The sequence below is a fragment of the Gossypium hirsutum genome, chromosome A11 (genome assembly GCF_007990345.1).
Source record: "Gossypium hirsutum isolate 1008001.06 chromosome A11, Gossypium_hirsutum_v2.1, whole genome shotgun sequence".
Classification (NCBI taxonomy): domain Eukaryota; kingdom Viridiplantae; phylum Streptophyta; class Magnoliopsida; order Malvales; family Malvaceae; genus Gossypium; species Gossypium hirsutum.
The window spans coordinates 48,312,367-48,331,749 of record NC_053434.1 but is presented as its reverse complement, the minus strand read 5'-3'; the positions used below and the strand labels follow the sequence as shown (position 1 = coordinate 48,331,749).

The 19,383-nt window shown below is 34.7% G+C and overlaps 1 protein-coding gene and 1 long non-coding RNA gene across 2 annotated transcripts; one reads left to right on the top strand and one right to left on the bottom strand.

Annotated features, from left to right (window-relative positions):
• Nucleotides 1-2,523: 2,523 nt before the first annotated feature.
• Nucleotides 2,524-3,087, top strand: LOC107958622 (secreted RxLR effector protein 161-like). Its single transcript, XM_016894449.1, has one exon. The coding sequence runs from the start codon at nucleotides 2,524-2,526 to the stop codon at nucleotides 3,085-3,087; it is 564 nt and encodes a 187-aa protein (XP_016749938.1).
• Nucleotides 3,088-4,250: 1,163 nt separating this feature from the next.
• LOC107905440 (uncharacterized) lies at nucleotides 4,251-4,931 on the bottom strand. The gene is made up of 2 exons (XR_001686540.2): nucleotides 4,667-4,931; nucleotides 4,251-4,527 (listed from the first exon to the last, which is right to left on the bottom strand). It is a non-coding gene; the product is annotated as an uncharacterized lncRNA (long non-coding RNA).
• Nucleotides 4,932-19,383: the final 14,452 nt, after the last annotated feature.

Here is a 19,383-nt window from a genome sequence, read left to right as displayed (position 1 = left end):
ACATAAGTCCTATTAACTAAATTCACATGAAATCAACCAAATTGAAGCTTGAAATTTTCACACATTCATAATTACATATTCTAGACAATAAGTATCGCATTCAAACATTTTGGTGACTCGGTTTAGCGGTCCCGAAACCACTTCCCGACTAGGGTCAACTTTGGGCTGTCACACCTTGGCTTGACAAGAGAGACAAACCAAAGAAAGAATCTGGCAAGAGAAGGTTTCCACCATGTGCCCACTGCAAGAAGACCACACATTCTGAAAAATTTTGCTGGTTTAGGTCAGATATTCAATGTAGGAGCTGCAAGCAGTTTGGCCATGTTGAGAAAGTTTGTAAAAATAAACCAAAGGCACCAGCACAGCAGCTGATCCAAGCTCAAGCTGCTGAGGATCTTCAGGCTTAGGAGGGGCATGTTTTCACAGCCACAGGCTTTGCTACCACAAGAAAAGTCAAGTGCAATTGGCTAGTGGACAGTGGCTGCTCACATCACATGGCAGCTGATGAAAGTTTGTTTAAGGACCTTGACAGAAGCTGCAGCTCAAAAATCAGAATTGGAAATGGTGATTTGATTGAAGCCAAAGGCAAGGGCAATGTAGTGATCAATACTAGTTCAGGTAATAAAGTCATTTCAGATGTGCTTTTTGTACCTGACATTGATCAGAATCTATTGAGTGTTGATCGGTTAGTTGAAAAAGGGTATTCCCTAGTTTTCAAGAATGGTTCATGTGTTATTGAGGACTTTCATGGCCAAGAAATGATTACTGTAGGTATGGTATATAAATGTTTCATGCTTGATGTGAACCAACTCGAGAGGAAAGCTTATACAAGCTTAGCTGATAATACTGGCCTATGGCATAGAAGGCTAGGCCATGCTAATTTCAGATCACTTAAACTATTGCACAAACAGAGTTTGGTGGAGGATATGTTCAAAGTTGAGGCATGTGGCAGTGTTTGTGAAGTTTGTCAGCTTGGTAAACAAGCCAGATTGCCATTCCCAGTGAACCAAGCATGGAGAGCTCAAGAAAAACTTGAATTGGTGCACTGTGATGTTTGTGGACCAATAAAGTCCCCTTCCTTGAATGACAGCAAGTACTTTGTGCTGTTCATAGATGATTTTACCAGACTTTGTTGGGTTTACTTCTTGAAATAGAAGTCTGAAGTGTTTGAAGCCTGTAGCAGATTCAAGGCATTAGTAGAGAACCAAACAGGTTGCAAGATTAAAGCCTTGAGAACTGACAATGGGACTGAATACTTGTCTAAGAGGTTTCAAAAGCTTTGTAAGGATGCAGGGATCCATCATCAGCTAACCACTATTAATACCCTACAGCAAAATGGATTTTTTGAAAGGAAAATAGAACTGTAATGAATATGGCCAGATGTCTACTATTTCAAAGCAAGCTTCCAAGTAAATTTTGGGCTGAGGCTGTCAACACCTCAGTTTATCTACTGAACAAGCTTCCAACTCGAGCGGTGAAGGACAAAACACCTTTTGAAGCCTGGTATAGACACAAACCTTCTGTTTCTCATCTGAAAGTGTTTGGATGTGTGTGTTATGTTCTCATTCCAGCTGGAAGAAGAACTAAACTTGAAAGAAGGTCTACCCCTGGCATATTTGTTGGCTACAGCAGTACCAAAAAGGGCTACAGGGTGTATGATCCCTCAACAAAGAAGATTTTCGTGAGCAGGGACATCAAATTTGATGAGGAGAAATTTTGGAGTTGGGATGGCTCAGAAACAAGCCTGATTGATGAAGATCATCTTGACATCAGTCTAGAGCCAACTGAAAATGAACCTGGAAATGCTGACATTGATGATCCTCCTGTGAGAGGAACCAGAATCATTGCTGACATCTACCATAGATGCAATACAGCAATAGTTGAGCCTTCAAGCTATGAAGAAGCTGCAAGGGACAGATGCTGGAAGAAGGCAATAGAAGCTGAACTTGACATGATCCAGAAGAATGAGACATGGGACTTGGTTGGTAGGCCAGACCAGAAGAAAATCATAGGTGTCAAGTGGGTTTTTAGAGCCAAGTTCAATGATGATGGCTCATTGAACAAGCACAAGGCAGGGCTAGTGGTGAAGGGCTATAGTCAGCAGTAGACTTTATGGAAACATTTGCTCCAGTAGCAAGGCTTGACACAATCAAGCTTCTGTTTGCCTTGGCTGCATAGAAACAATGGAAAATTCACCAATTGGATGTCAAGTCAGCCTTTTTGAATGGTTTTCTTAAGGAAGAAATATACATCGAGCAGCTAGAGGGATTTAAAGTCCCAAGAGAAGAGGACAAGGTCTATAGGTTGAAGAAGGCCTTATATGGCCGGAAACAGTCACCTTGAGCCTGGTATGACAGAATTGATGAGTATCTGTCAAGGGTTGGGTTTGAGAAAAGCCTAAGTGAGCCAACACTTTATGTAAAGAAAACTAAAGATGAAACATTGTTAATTGTTTCAATTTATGTGGATGATCTCTTGGTGACTGGAAGCAAAATTGACTAGATCAATGACTTCAAGACACAAATGCTGGAAGTATTCGATATGACAGACTTAGGAATCATGTCATACTTTCTTGGGATGGAAGTGATTCAATTTGATCATGGTATTTTCATAAGCCAATATGCTTTTGCCCTGAAGATCCTAGACAAGTTTTGCATGTCAAAGTGCAAATCAGTGAGCACACCAATGGCCCAAGGAGAAAAGCTGACCAGCATTAGAAGCCAAGAGAGGGTTGATGAGAAGGAGTATAGAAGCTTAGTTAGCTGTTTGCTTTATTTGAAAGCAACTAGACCTGATCTCATGCATGCTGTTAGCTTGTTGTCTAGATTCATGCACTGTTGTGACATATCTCATTTCAAGGCAGCAAAAAGGGTACTTAGATACATTAAGGGAACCTTGAAGCTTGGTGTCATGTTCAAGAAGGAAAATAAGCTTAAACTTGTGGGATATTCAGACAGTGACTGGGCAGGTTCTGCAGATGACATGAAAAGCACCTCAAGTTACTTCTTCACACTTGGCTCGGGAGTATTTTGCTGGAGTTCGAAGAAGCAACAAACTGTAGCTCAATCCACAGCTGAAGCAGAATAAGTTTCAGCCACAGCAGCAGTGAATCAAGCCATTTGGCTTAGAAAGTTGCTATATGATCTAAATGAAGAACAACTTGAGCCTACTGAAATCATGGTTGACAACCAATCAACAGTGGCTATTGCTAAGAATCCAGTTTTTCATGGAAAAACCAAGCATTTTAAGATTAAGTTTCATTTTGTTCGAGAGGCTGAGCATCAGGAGAAATCAGTCTTGTTCATTGTAGCTCACAAGACCAATTGGCTGATATTTTGACTAAGCCTCTTGGTACATCAAGGTTCGAGAACTTAAGGAGTAAAATTGGTTTATGTTGCATACAGACCAAGGAGGAGTGTTGAGCATTGGCCTGCAATGCAACATGTGACCAGCAGCTTCTTCAAGCAAACCAGCAATGTAGCAGAACCGAGAGCAGTAGCAGCTTGGTGCATTTTGTTTTCATTTTGTTCAAATGTAATTTTCCTAGTTAGTTTGTAACTTGTAATCAAAGCTAGTAGGATTAGTTTCTGATTTGTACTTGATGTAATGGCTGACGTATCAGCTAGCTTTGGTTTGAATTTCAATCTTGTATTAGTTAAGTATAGGTGGGAGATGTTACATTGTTAGGTAACTGTCAAATTCACTTTGTAACTTACATATAATTTGATATTATCAATGAAAGATGATGATTTTCAGCTCAATCATCTTGTTGTTCAAATTCTTTCTCTTTTCAAATTTTTGCTTCGGTTTTTCTTACTGTCATTTTTAGCAAACTTAGTTTGTTTTGTGATTTGTTGCTATTGTTTCAACAATTTTGAACCTATTCTTGTCACCAAAAACTCCATACTTAGCCAAATTCAACATTATTTAAAAAAATTAGAACGATACTTCTTCTTTGACAATCGGGCACAAAAACAACTCGGACATCTCAACAAGGCTGTGGTCGTATTACCAAATGGATGGAAGTTGAGGCACTGGCCACTATCACAGACAAGTAGATGGAAAATTTTGTTTGGAAGACAGCCATCTGTAGGTATATGGTCTCACAGCTAATCATCACAAACAACAATAATCAGTTGCAAGGAAAGTTTGAACAGTTTTGCAGCAATCTTCACATTTCCTTAACCTATAGTTTTGTGAAGACTTTCTAGAAGAACTCCAAGAAGAAGCCACCAACAAAAAAAATCCTCCAAGCCTTGAAAAACAAAGTTGATGAAGCTAAGGGTGGATGGTTAGATGAGCTACTACGCATCTTGTGGGCCCTCCAGAGCACCTTCCAATCTGGCACCGAGGAGACTCCTTCAGCCTGATGTTTGGTTTAGAAGCTACCATTCATGCTAAAATTGGCATCAATACCCATTGGTCCTCCATTATGAGGACCAAGCTAATGATGTCATGCTTAGGAAGAACTTGGGACTTTTTGGAGGAAACCAAGGATCAAATCGCACTTCACCTGACAGCCCGTGCCTAGCAAGTGGAAAATGATTACAACACCAACGTTCATAGTAGGAAATATCAAGTGGGAGATTTAGTAATGAGAAATAAGGAAGCCAGCCTGCTGGTGGGTTAGAAAGGAAAGATGTCAACCAATTAAGAAGGTCCTTACCGGGTCATCAAGGTAGTTGGATACGGCGCCTATCAATTAGCGCACTTGAACGGGAAGCTTTTGCGGCGGAAATGGAATGCTCGACCCCTCCGCAAGTTCTACATTTAAACTAGACATCACGTGTATGTTTATTTCTGTCTCCACTTTCTTATACTTGGGCAATATGTTGTACTTTGTAAATAAAATGATAGTGGAACCATACAACTGTCATACATGCATACACTGCCATAATTTATATATTGTCGCACTTTCACAAGCACTTCTACATTTTATAAATGCTTGTTAAATTATGTTACATATGTTTTTGTTCCCGGTTTGTTTATCTTTATATATACCTACACATGATTGCTACTACATTCTTCCAGATGCACGATTCTACATTGCGTAATTTCGAGCCAAAAATGAGCCAATGGTTGCACCTACGACATGTATTTACATTATTTTGCAATGCTTAATTCCAAGCCAAAATGAACCAACGGTTGCAATTTCGGCATGATTACAAAACTCCCCCTTTTGTACGGATAATGTACAATGAATAACCTATGACACCACCCGCTATGAGCATGACCCATCGTAATAAGCAAATGTATTATAGGAGCACATGTTAATTACGAAAAATCCACTCGCTATATTTAACTAATAAGAACACGATATATACTCATGACATTCTTATGTTATTATTTTGTAATTATTTTTTTAATGTTTCTTCTTATTATTTCCGATACATATCATATTGTGCGCATATAATTTGTTATTGTCATTCTATTTATTAAAAGAATAGTCAAGTTGTGTTCACTTGTATATTAATTTATCATATAAACTTAATTTTAAAAAAAAATTTATATGTACGTGCCCATGTTTGTGATGTGTTTGTAATTTTTAATATAAATTTTAATGTATCAATAATTATTTTATATAACTTTTTTGCAAGTTCATGAATTCATGTCATTTTTTTCTTGCTTTTGTGGCATGTTTTTGTTTTATCATATCATCTTTTTATTTGTATTCATTTATCTCATGTTTTACATAATTTCTCACAATTAATTAAGTTAATGTATAAATTTAGTTACCTAAAATATTTAAATAAAAGTAAAACATTTTTCTATAATTAATTATTTTAATCCCTGCGTAATGAGTTACGTATTTTGGAAAAACTTTAAAAATCAATTTAGTGGCTTGGACTTTGGGGCATCTAAAAATCAAGTAATGCCTGGCTTTTTGAGAAACAAAGAAAGATCCGATTAAAATTTAAAATATTTAACAGGAGAATTTTATTTAAATATCATTTCTCATGAAAATAGAATTAGGATCATACTTAGATTATAAAATAAAATCAAAACATTTGTGGTTATGAAAAGAAAAAGAAATGATAACCTTAGACTGATTTATGGGATGTACAACTCATTTAAATCTCAAAATTCGTTCAAAATTTAAGAAGGTTTGGACAAAATTATTAAGCAAAAAAAAATATTTGAACAAAAAAATTAGGCTCATTTAAAATATAGAATGGGCTTGAGCCTAAACATTTAAGGTTTAAGCCTCGATCAATCTATTTTTTAAGTGTATAATGTTTTATATTATTTATAATACATAAAAATTAAATCCATATTAATATTGTTGTAATGTAAACATTAAAAAATTTAAAATGATTATATGTAAAATTATATTAAATATTAAATATTGTTATGAATATCTTATTAAGTGAATATTCATCAAGATCAAGATAAGTTTTTATATATTTTAAATTCTAATAGTCATTAGAAGTAAATCTCTACTTCATTTATATTTCTTATCTCTATTTGGAAAAGCTTTGTAAATACTCGAATTGATCAATAAAATATGTTTTCTCTTTGTTTTCTCATTCTCTTTGTTCTTTACTTTCTATCCTTTTATTTTATAACATGTTATCAGCACGATTTTCTTTTAATTGTTTTCCCCCATAAGTCACAAAAATATCCCAAAATTTATTGTTGTCAATTGCCTCCTAAAACTACTGTTATTTCAATTGAGGTCTGCGCACTATAGGTAGTCGTTAGAGCCTTTAATCACTTAAGTATGCATAAATCTCTAAATTTTTTATGCCCTTTTATGCAAAGAAATTTATATAATCCTTATGTTATATGTTTTTCTCCTTTGTTGATTGATTTTTGGTAAAATTATTTTTTGAAAAAAAAATATTATTACTTTAAGGTTTCTCTTAAACTAAGATTCTTTTATTAAATTATAATATGCATAATATTTAGATGTTTAAAGATTTGATTATTAAATTCTTGTTATTAAATATTCTTATAATTTGATTAAAATTATGGTGGAAAGTGTTATTAACCGACCCTAGTTGATTAAAGGGAAATTTGATAGGATCTATTGGGGTTTTTTACCTATATATTATAAAAAAGAAAAATACTTAAATGGTATGTTAAATAGATTATGCATCAAAATGGTATATCCAAGCAAGTGGATGGTGGTGCATAGGCGGCACCATCTTAAAATAATGACACCTTTGGCTGAAAAAAATAATAAAAAATTAGAAATGGCATCTAAATAGGCGGCACCTAAAGGAATACGGGTCAAATACGACCCGTATACTACCAAAACCCGACCCACCCAAACCCACTGTCGACCCGTTGTCATAGATGGGACAGGACAACTAGTAAAGGCTCAAAGGAAGGCGGCATAGCATTGAAAATGCCTAGTTCACAGGCGGCACCGGTTGGTCATGCCCACTCTAGAGGCGGCACACTGTTGGTCATGCTGATTCCACAGGCTGCACACCTGTGACTTGTCAGCGAAGGGATGGGTCTATGCCATGCCCGTGACTTGTGCTTTGGGGACCATTATAGGGTCCCCAATGTCTCATTTTTGGCTGAAAAAGAGCCGAAATTTGAAGAAGAGAAGAAGAAGAAGAAAAAGAGAGCGGGAAGGAGAAAAAGAAAGAAAAAAATAGAAGCGGAATAGATACAGGGAAGGAGAAATAGAAGGAAAAAAAATAAATAGAAAAGGAAAGGAGAGATTGTTGTTTAGGGTTTAGAAAGATTTGGTGTTTACAAAAAATCATAAAAGGTAATTTTTTTTATTTAGTATTTTTTTGTTATAAATAAATGTTAATTATTGTTGATTTAATTCAGATTTTATTTTTTATTTTATTTTTCTAAGGTATTATTTGGTTAAAAAGAGCTATTAAGGTATGTTTGTATTTATTTTATATTTTCATTCATTCATAAGTTATTTTTAATATTTATATAAGTAAAAAAGTCTATTTATGTTATGTATAAAGAATGTTTTATTTTTTATGTAATTTATTTATTATGCCTGTTTTAGGTTGATTAGATTTATTTTTTATGTAATTTATTTGGAATGTTATTTTGATTATTTTAATATAAATTTTTTATTTTTTTATGAAAGTAAAAGATGAGACCATTGAGTTGGAATTTATGAGATAAATTAGGAATAATAGTTTACATGTTCTACTTTTTTAAGATTTTATAATTGGGGCTAAGAGTTTATGCTTTTAAATTTTATTTTATGTTTTCTATAAATATTATAAATAAAATTTCTTTTGAATCCTTCTATGCAAAAAAAATTTATATTTTTTTGACAATAATTAAGTTTTCATGTTATTATATATATTATATTTTAAACCAATACGTTTTACTTATTATTATTTTAAAATAATAATAAAAATATTTGTATTTATTTTGTTGAGATAGTTTATGTTTTTTTATATTAGCATGTTATTTTTATTATTTTAATATACTTTTTTTTATGTAGGTAAAAGATTAAATCATTGAGATGAAATTTGTGAATAGGACCATTGAGTTGGAGTTTGAGTTGGAATTTATAAGGTATAATTATTTTATTAATGTAGTATAGAAAAAAATATGATGTGAACAAAACTGTTTGGTACTTTTTGTAATTAAAAGCAATATATAAAAATGAGTTATTTTGATAAATATTTAAAATGCATTAAACTTAGAAATTAATTATCAAAATTTGTTTTGAAATTGTAGGTATCGCAAAGGGTTCATTGATTAAGAATGATGATCACATATCAAACACAGTTAATAATATGGTAATATTTTGTTATTTGTTAATCACGGGTTCCTTTAAAAAAAGTTCTACATCATTTACGAAAATAAATTATGTTATAATAACTATTTTTTGTAATTTAATAGTGTCAAGGTCCATACCGCGCATTGAGGGGTCGGGTGAATGGTTTAGGATATCCCCCAAATGAATGACTTATGTCATACTTGGAGTTAGCCGGATTCGAGTCAGCAGCATTGATTCGGAAGTTTGATTTGCGGTACAATTTAATATCTGCATTGGTCGAGCATTAGCGCCCGGAGACCCACACTTTTCATTTGCCGTGTGGGGAGTGCACTGTCACTCTAGGTGATGTTGCATCGCAACTTGGGCTCCCAATCAATGAAAGTGCTATAACGGGCGTAAGTACGATACCTGAGCCGGCTGCCCTTTGTTATAGCCTACTAGAAGTCTCCCCCAATGATGCTGAGTCCAAATGTATGAGTTTGAGATTTTCATGGCTGAAAGCCAATTTTGAACATTTATCAATTAATGTCACTAAGCAGAAGGTGATGTGTACAGCTCAAGCTTACATTATGCATATTATAGGGGGTGTACTGATGTCGGATGCGAACAACAATAGGGTTCATTTGATGTATTTACTGCTAGTATAGTTGGGGTTCTGCAGTTCTGACTATGTTGTATCATGAGCTTTGTTGGACAAAAAAGCCTGATGCCGTAGACATAGGTGGATGCCTCATATTGCTGCAGTCATACGCTCTTTATCGGATGTCATTCTTGGCATCGGTTAGGCACCAGGTACACGTATTTCCACTGGTAACAAGTGATAAAATTTAACTTATTATTGCAATTAATTGACATTTTTTCTAATGATACTATTCTAACATGTAATTTATTTTCATAGATAGAGTAACAATCCGGGTATCAGGAGGTTATACACTGTCTCGATATATCATTTGATGATTGAACAACATGTCAAGTAAGGGGTAAGTTATTCCAATATTCGTGACATTTAATTACTTTGTATATCTTACTCGAACCGTGTTAAATTTTAACCATGTTATTAATCATGCAATTTATCTGGATGTCGTATTGAAGACTAGAAATTGCGGTTGTTATACCCTCGTCTGCCCACATTCATTCTCACTTGTGGTGCATTAACGCACCAATTATCAATTTCTAGACAATCGAGTGATATAATAGGAATCGACTACTCCGGCAGTTTGATTGTATCCAGTATATACCAGCTCCACCAATGCAGTTGGGGAAGATTCACGGGATTAACAAGAGAGGAAAACATGGAAATAATTGGAGGGTTGTACACTAGAAATATATTGCAGTGTGGGATAATCGGATGGCGCGGAGACCTCAGATGGATTTTTTTTCGATTTGCAACCATCATTAGAGTACATACAATGGTACTCTAATACGGGAAAACCATATTTACTTGGTGGGCAGTCGACTGTAGTCCCCCACACATGCATCGACTTGGGGCATACGAGCTAGAGCCCGAGCTCGAGCCCAAGCAGTCGCATACACATTTCGGGGATAGTTCTTATCATCTGGAGTTGCGGGCCAATGACTATTTCCTGGGCTTGTTAGGACACGACTATCATTTCAGGTTTGATATCTTCATTCCAATACCACCGCAGTACAGCACTCCTCTTTGCCCATATCTACCGCATTACTCCACTCCTCCTCGGTCGTATCCATCACAGTACAACACTCATCTCAACTCAAGTTTATCGATACCGTTTGGGGCATATGATTTTTCTTTTGTGTTTCGCACACCCCTACCTACGACTGAAGAGGATGTTGATAACAGTGATCACCCACAACATGAATGTCGACCCCTGCAGAAATATACCCCTAGGACCACACTATCAAACCATCAATTTTAGGTGTTTCTTGTAATTTAAATATTACAAAGTTTGTATTTTTTTATTCTAAAAAAATAAAAATCAAGAAAAAGACAATCTTTGTATTTATTTAATTAGATTAATTGCAATATTAAAACTTGGAACAAACTTTATGGTCATAAATTAGATTAATTGCAACATTACAACATTACAACATTAAAACTTGGAACAAACTTTGTAATATAAATTAAATACATTACAATATTAAAACTTAGAACAAACTTTGTAATATAAATTTTGTAATACAAATTAAATACATTACAACATTAAAACTTGGAACAAACTTTGTAATATAAATTAGGTACATTAGATTATATAAGCCCAATTCCTACCCGATCGTGACGATTGTTTAATATGGTAGTTTTGTTGCAGGCATTTACTCCGATTATGACCAGCTTATCTACATAATCCACAACGTTTACCGTCGGATTTCTCCCTAATATCCATTTCATTATGGATTCTGGATGATTACAGACGACCTTTCGAATTCTTATGCAACCTTTTGTCTGCGACAAGCTTGAAAGTCGTCGAAGGCACCTCCCACGTAGACAGGTCAAGTAAGACGGGGAACTCATTCTCCCAGACACGCAACGTGCACTCGAGGGTGTACACATCATCGACAAATAGTTCAACATTAAGCGAGACTTTAGCACACGCTAGCACAACATGTGCACATGGATAATGAAGTGTTTGGAACCTCCACAATAGCACCATCTGTTTCAAAGATCAACTCCATAGGACCTAGGTGGTAACTCATTCTTGGCATCAAGGTAGCCAACCTGTAGAATGTAACCGAGAAAACAGATGAAATCGGAAGATGTCGTGTTTTCAACAACACGGAGTTGATCCCCTACACCAAATTTTGGTTATCTGACCATAGCGAAAGCCCTTGTCAAAAATTTAAGCCCATTGCCATAGCTCTATGGTACCCAGCCACTGTCGGAAAGATGTGTTGGTTTTAAACCCTCCATGTCACTCTCAAGTCAGGTCATTCTTTGGCGGAAAATGTATGGCTCTAACTCGTGCACTGTATATGTAATAAGAAAAGATAAGTTACAGTATTGCCTTAAAACATTAAAACTTATATTGAAAAGATAAGGTTATCCTTTACCCATTCTCACAACTTTTCTCCGCCAATCTACATTCTTATAATCTTGATGGAAGTTAGTCGCGATGTGCCAGATGTAGTAAATAGATCTCCATGGCACACCGGAACGCCTAATAGCGGTAATTAATCATTTCCCTCTATGGAGATGATGCAAATATTATCGTTGCTAATAGCATACCTCTGCAGGTTGGTAAGGAAATATTCCCACGATTCTATGTTCTCCTTATCTACGATGGCAAATGCTATCAGAGCACATTCTTGTTCCCATCTTGAGCAACTACAAGAAGTAGGATTTCTGTATATTTTTTGTATAGCCAGGTCCCATCTACTTGCACAAATAGCTTGCAGTGGGGAAATGTACACACACATAGATTAAATGTCCAAAACATCTGATGAAAAATTCTTTTTCCTGGTTGTAGTTGGTCATCCAAGCCGTAATAAGGTCGTGTCTATAACTTAATGACAGTCCCCAGTACGTACTCCCGCATAGCGGCTATCTATCCGTGTAGCTCATTGTACGACGCATCAAAATCTCCGTACAATTGCTCTATTTCCATCTGTTTAACTATCCACGCCTTTTGGTATGATACTCAATACTGAAATCATGCCTGCATTTTGACAATTAGTACCGAAACTTTAATGGTCGGCATGTCTTTCACCATTGGCATGATACACATACAGATAGTTTTGGAATCAAGTTTTCGATGATCTTCTGTCATACGTGTTGACGTGCATGTGTAAGGTCCAACAAATTTTTGTATCCCCCATATCTATGGCTTTTGAATAAGTGCATCTCATACCCACCAATTGCAGCCTTCTGCCAACTTCCAACACTTCCCAATATATAATGTCAGTTTAGACACTACGACTTTGTAGTCCACTGATATATTCATGCTATACCGCTTAATAGAAAATATGTACTCTTTCTTACTTTCGAATCTTTGGCCTACGACCAACTCTTCAGGATCAGAATCTTCAGCCAGCTGGTGAGCAAGTAGTATTTCAGGGTACTCCAAAAACTCGACTACGTGCGCCGCGTTGGGATCTATGAGCGACATGTGTGCCCCAAGATTATTGTGTATCACAATACGTCAAATCTGGCTCTTGACTGGAGATGCGTTAATGTTTCCTTTTCCATTCACATATTCATCGTCAATATCATCGAGGACCTCATCCACATCGAGATCACTATCACTATGGACCTCGTGATTACAAGAATCATAACTAATGTATCCATCATCACCACCCACATAAATACCGAGTGCAACATTAAGATCGATATCAATCCCATGTATAGTCGATTCACTATCAACGTACGATATTGGAGCCACTATACATGGTTCTTGAGCTCCATGTTCTTCACCTAATGCAGTGAGATATTCAGTTGGCTCCTCTCCAGCTAACTCAGTAAATAACTAAATCGGTGCATTTTGGTCACTCCGATTCCCATAATAAATAGCGATCATTGTCTCCACGTCTTCACCGTCTACAAGTTCCATTTTAGTGAATTTGATAGGATCTGCCAAAATTGGAAACTTATAGAAAAGTTTCTAGATCCTTCTCCCACAACGTCTAACAATTTTTGCACTAATCCTTTCCTTCATATCATCGCACGAGACATTTTTATTAAATCTCATTGCTATTTGTTGGCAACATTCAAATATACATCTAAAGGTTGTTAATATTATTCCATCGAAATAAACGTATACAAAAAACTGATTATCCATCTTCAATACTCAATCTATAAAAAAATAAACAAAAATTCTCAAAACAATTTCGAATAGCAAAAAACTACTTACATAAAAAATTTAATGAATAAAAAGAGACCAAAATTATATCAATATGCAATTCTTTTCATTCATAAGTTCGGATTTTTTCAGTTCTCATTTTGTACATGAACAACATTTATCTTTACATTTCACCACTTAAATTCAATTCTATGTTTTCTTCCATCTCCGATCCTGTATCTTCCTCTGGGAAATTCTTTATATTAAATTCTGAATTCTTTTCAAATTCATCTTCTACAATCCAATTTGGAAATTTCTCAGGATCTTCTTCCTCTTCAATCTTTATAGCGGGTATTAAATTTAGAAATTCTCTTGGTAATTTCCTAACAACTAATTTATCCATCCATGGTATGTCAAACACATTTTGCTTCCCAGTTAACTTTCGTGAACCTACACTTTGTCTCATTATTTTCCTTGCTCCATAAGAGATTATAAACTTCTCGAAGTATATAACTAGATTCCAATAGGTTCGTGGTACCAATGTCTTCCAAAGTTGGTCTAAAATGATTTGATGCTCCCATTCTATTAATGTCCCTCTAAGGGTTAAGTATTGCACTTTATTCTTTCTAATCAGTTCATGACCCTTCCATAACACTTCTTGCATCTTTTGATTTTCGGTAATAAGGTGTTGAACGATGTCTTCTTCTGGTTTCATTCTGTAATCTTGCAATTCTCTCATCATCTTATCAACTTTCTCCCTTTGTGCTGAAGTTATTATCTCATCAAGAAATGTCAATTTTTTTGTCATTTCTGGCAATATCTATGACAGAAATATTTTTAGTATTTATCTATTTTTTCTATTGTTATCAATAACTAGCAATTACTTTATAATAGTTACTAACAAAAAAACATTCAAATATATTAAAAAATTTTAAAACATAACATTCATAACCTAACAAATAACAATAAACCTTAAACAAATAATTAATCACAAAACTTACTAACGAATCACAAAAAAAAAATAACTTTAAAACAAAATATAAAAATAACAGTAAACAAACTATATAATACTAACAAAATAATTTTTTCTTATCATAATTTATTCTATTTGAAAATAACAATAAAAAAATACATTTTCTTTCTTTCTTTTTTCTCTTTTCTTTCTTTATTTTCTTTTCTTTCTTTCTTTCTTCTCCCTCTCTTCTTCCTTATGTTCTACTAGTTTTTTAACAGATACTAATATTGAGCCAGACAGGGGGAGGGGGAAATGGTACTGGTGCCGCCTATCAGATAGGGGTCACTGGTGCCGCCTATAAGATAAGCACATACCTCTTTCGTATAAAATACAAATTCTCTATACTATTCTAGACAAATGTGGTGCCGCCTATCAAGTAAGCACCTCTATTTAAATATTTTTTTTAGTCAAAAGTGTCAGTATTTTAGGGTGGTGCTGCCTATGCATCTCCCTACACTTGCTTGGATGTACCATTTTGGTACATAATCTATTTAACATACTATTTAAGTTTTTTTTATATAATATATAGGTAAAAAAACTGATCTATTGAGTCTTATTGTAACACCCCTTACCCGAGTCCAAGGCCAGGATTGGGAACGAGGCACTACCTAACTTAAACACGTGCATACAATTATTTCAAATCATAAAAACTCGATCGAATTTAAAACTTTTCAATCTTAGTCTAGAAATTCTTAATATGGGCCGACGAGGCCCAAACACACATTAGAAACGACTCGGGATTTACCCGAACACCTTTGAAAAATAAAAAAAAAAAGTCACTTGAAATAGGAGCACACACCCCTATATCCATTTTGACATGGCCGTGCTAGAGGCCCGTATGGTTCACACAGCCTAGGCACAAGGGAACACGCCCGTGCCCCAAGCCCATGTGAATTAAATTCCAAATTCGAACCTACAGAGGTTTTCACATGGTCGAGCACACACCCGTGTCTACAGCCCATGTCCATCACACGGCCATGACACGCCCATGTTGCAGCCCGTGTGTAAAAATCTTGACATTCTGTTTCTGACGTCAGCAACAAATTATGGACACACGGCCAAGGCACACACCCGTGGCCATAGGCCGTGTTTTCCACACGGTTGAGACACACGACCGTGTCTCTGCCCATATGTTGACTACCATGTATACTGACTTGCAAATTCATGGTGCAGGGCACACACGGTCGGACAACACGCACCATGGGGCTGACCGTGTGTCACACACGGCTTAGGCACACGCCCGTACGTCTAGCCATGTGGAAAAAAATAGGCTATCTAACAAGCCTTTTTGCCACCCTTACTTACACCTACCTACAAAGCAATACATACCACCAATTCACACGGCAACACAAAGCCAATTCAACTGTATCAAGATATCTAATACAACCACATTACACTTTAACAATTTAACAAGAACTTGATTAGTCATGTGATTTAATCATCTATGAAATCATCATCATTTGCACTTATTAATAACCAATATTAGCCACCATCCATGGCATTATACAAAATAACTAAAGAGCTATGACAAGCCACTCCTTTGGCCCAAAACAATATGACCATTACAAAAGACTAGTTCCTATACATGCTATAATCAAAATGATAAAACTAGCTATACTAATTGCTTCAGGGATAGTGTGACTGGCTTCTCCGACATAAGGCGATGATCCATAAGCTACTTTGGCGACACTATAAGAAAATGGAAAGGAAAAGAGGTATGCATAAAGCTTAGTAAGTCACATGCAAATAATGAGTAACTATATGCTACCATAAGGGATCATACTCCCAACATATCTTAATTTGCACATGAAAGTAAGGATTCATAAACACTACTTGCTCATTTTTGTTTCTCACCAATTATACAACAGTGGTTTGAATTCACAATTCATAATTCGTGTAAAATACACAAGCAGTCATATGCATAACTTACTCACTTTCCTCCTTTACTAAACATACAACGTAAATGAAGCTCGTATGTCGTAATTCTCATTTAGGTACCTGTACCACTAACCACATGGTTATAAGTTCTCTTATTTCGATGTAAACCATAAATCTCCCGTTGAACCATTTAGAATACTACAGTATATTCAAAAGCCCCAGACATGGGATAAGATGCCGACGCCATGTCCCAGACATGGTCTTACACTGGCTAGCACATCAAAGTCGATGCCATGTACCAGACAAGTCTTACACTAACTTTCATATATCGAGGCCGATGCCATGTCCCAGACAGGTCTTATACTAACACACAACAAGCTGACGCCATGTCCTAGACAGGTCTTACACTAACTTGTATATCTCGAGGCTGATGCATGTCCCAGACATGTCTTACACTAGCTTTCGTCTCAAAGCCAATGCATGTCCCAGACATGTCTTACACTGGCTCTCATAATGTGGCCAATGCATGTCCCAGACATGTCTTACACTAGCACACATATCACCCAATGTCATGGCATGAATATCCAAATCTATTTCTAAAGTTCAACCGGGAGTCTTTACTACATTAATTTCTCAACGTACATACTCATATTCACAATCATAACAATTTATGCAATATTAATTCAATCAAAAATCATAGCAATATAGTTGCATTATTAACATACAACTTACCTCGGATTATAAATATAGGCGACTAGTCGGTTTTAATCTATTTGTTTGGCCTTTCCCCGGTCTAGGTTCAAATTTTGTATTTCTTGATCTAAAATAATAAAAATCCATCCATTTAATCACTAGATAAATTTATACAATAAAAAATTCACATTTTTGGCAAAATGACCATTTTGCCCCTAGACTTTCACAAAATGACCATTTTACCCCTAGGCTCAAAAATTGATTTTTATCGAATTTCTTCATGCCTTAAGCCTAGCCGAACCATTTTTTTCTCTTATAGCAACCCAAAATTTTACCACATTATTATCTATTTTACAATCTTTACAAAATAGTCCTATTAGGGTTCCCATGAGAAATTCTTTCACAAAAGTTATTTATTTCACAACCATAACTCATATTCTTTCATAAAATTTCAGTTAACAACATATATACTTTCATGGAAAAACTCTAGACTCTCAACTATTTTGCAAAATAGTCCCCTCATTAGTTAGATTATGCTACAAGGGTTCCAAAAGTATCAAAATCATCAAAAATAACCATCTAAATCACTTACTTGAGAGAGGAATAAATGGCTGAAAGTTTCAAGCTCCCATTGCTATTTCTTGGAGGAAAAATCAGTGGAAGAAAGAAGAGTAAGAAGATGACAACATTTTTTCTCTTTATTTTATTTCTAAACAATATTAAGTCATCAACTCACCTAACCATTTGACCAATTAATTTATCTTGTCCCTATGGCCGGCCTTGCCTCTTTAAAGGGTCTATTTTCTCTTTACAGACCTCCAATTATGGTTCTCTAGTCATTTGGTATATCTATAAGATAAAAAAACTTTTACCCTTTATGCGATTTAGTCCTTTTTCGCAATTAAGCTCACAAACGCTAAAATCAATTCACCAAAATTTTCATACACTTATATAATCATATTATGACACCAAAATAATAATAAAAATAATTTCTTGACTTCTGATTTGTGGTCCCAAAACCACTATTCCGACTAAGCCCAAAATTGGGCAGTTACACTTATTAACTTGCTAATGTTGAATGATTGTATTATATCTTTTAAATTGAATTTATAAATATTTGATTAGAGCTTCATAAGATTTTATAACATATATGTGGTATTGAAATTTGATACAACGTGTATCGAATAACTTTCAAATATCGTATATGAAAATTTTGATTGTTTATTAAATGATTTTTACTATTAGATTATAATGTTATTATTACAAAACAAAGTTGTTTTACCACCAAAAATAGTGCTCGTGATAATAGCCAGGGTGATAACAATGATGTTAAAGAATCTCAGGTATATTTTACTATGATTTGTTTATTATATCATGTTTATTATAATTGGAGATTAATAATGACAACATGAATAGATGGATTTTGATTTGAAATCCACACATGTTTGCGATGGTGATTATGAAATAAAGAATTTTTGAGACGTTTATAAATCCGTCATAGTAAATTTGTTACTTCCCCAAAGTGAATGCAAACATAAAGAAAATAAAAGGATATAATTATGGAACACTAAAAGTGGAAACATAGTAATAAGTAAGAGAATAATGAGAGTTCTCAAGATAACTCTTTAAAGGGTAAAGATAATTTATGTTATCAATGTAATATGAAAGATTATTGGCCACATATGTGGTATATGCCCAAATATTTTGTTTCTGTTAATATTCTTTGAGGAAAGATACGAGAATGAAGTAATGAATTCTATCATTACAAATAGAAAATATTTATCTTATTTGGTACTGAAACAAACAAATACTATTCCAATATTTGATAGTACAAAATTAATTGAAAGCTCCATAAGAGCTAATATATCAATATCTAAAAAGCACAGAATTTGTGATGGTTAATTCATTAGTTTTAAAAGATAGTCATTACAATGGATATCATATTGACATTGTGAACGAAGAAAAGATTATAGTTCATATGAATCACTATTGCTATAAATATCTATTTTTAAAGGATGAAAAAAAAGGAGGATTGAGTTATTGATTACTCTTGTTATTAAATTGAATTGATTGTGACTATCTTTATGATCTTTTGTCATCCTCCTCATTAAGGAGTTGGAATCAAAATATTTGACTGTGAAAGATCTACTTATGAGCAATAAAATATGATAATTCTATCTAAAACTCATTATGGTTGGATGCACCTAAAGTCGAAGGTTTTTTTTTAAAAAAACTGAGTATAACTCTACAGTATTTAGAATAAGTTCTCAATTAAAATTACATGGAAAAATATTACTGATGAGAACCTTGCAAGAGAGAACTTATTTAACTTT

What these genes read in the sequence shown, in the direction of transcription:
- LOC107958622 (XM_016894449.1), top strand. Translation starts at nt 2,524, where the DNA reads ATGCTGGAAGTATTCGATATGACAGACTTAGGAATCATGTCATACTTT.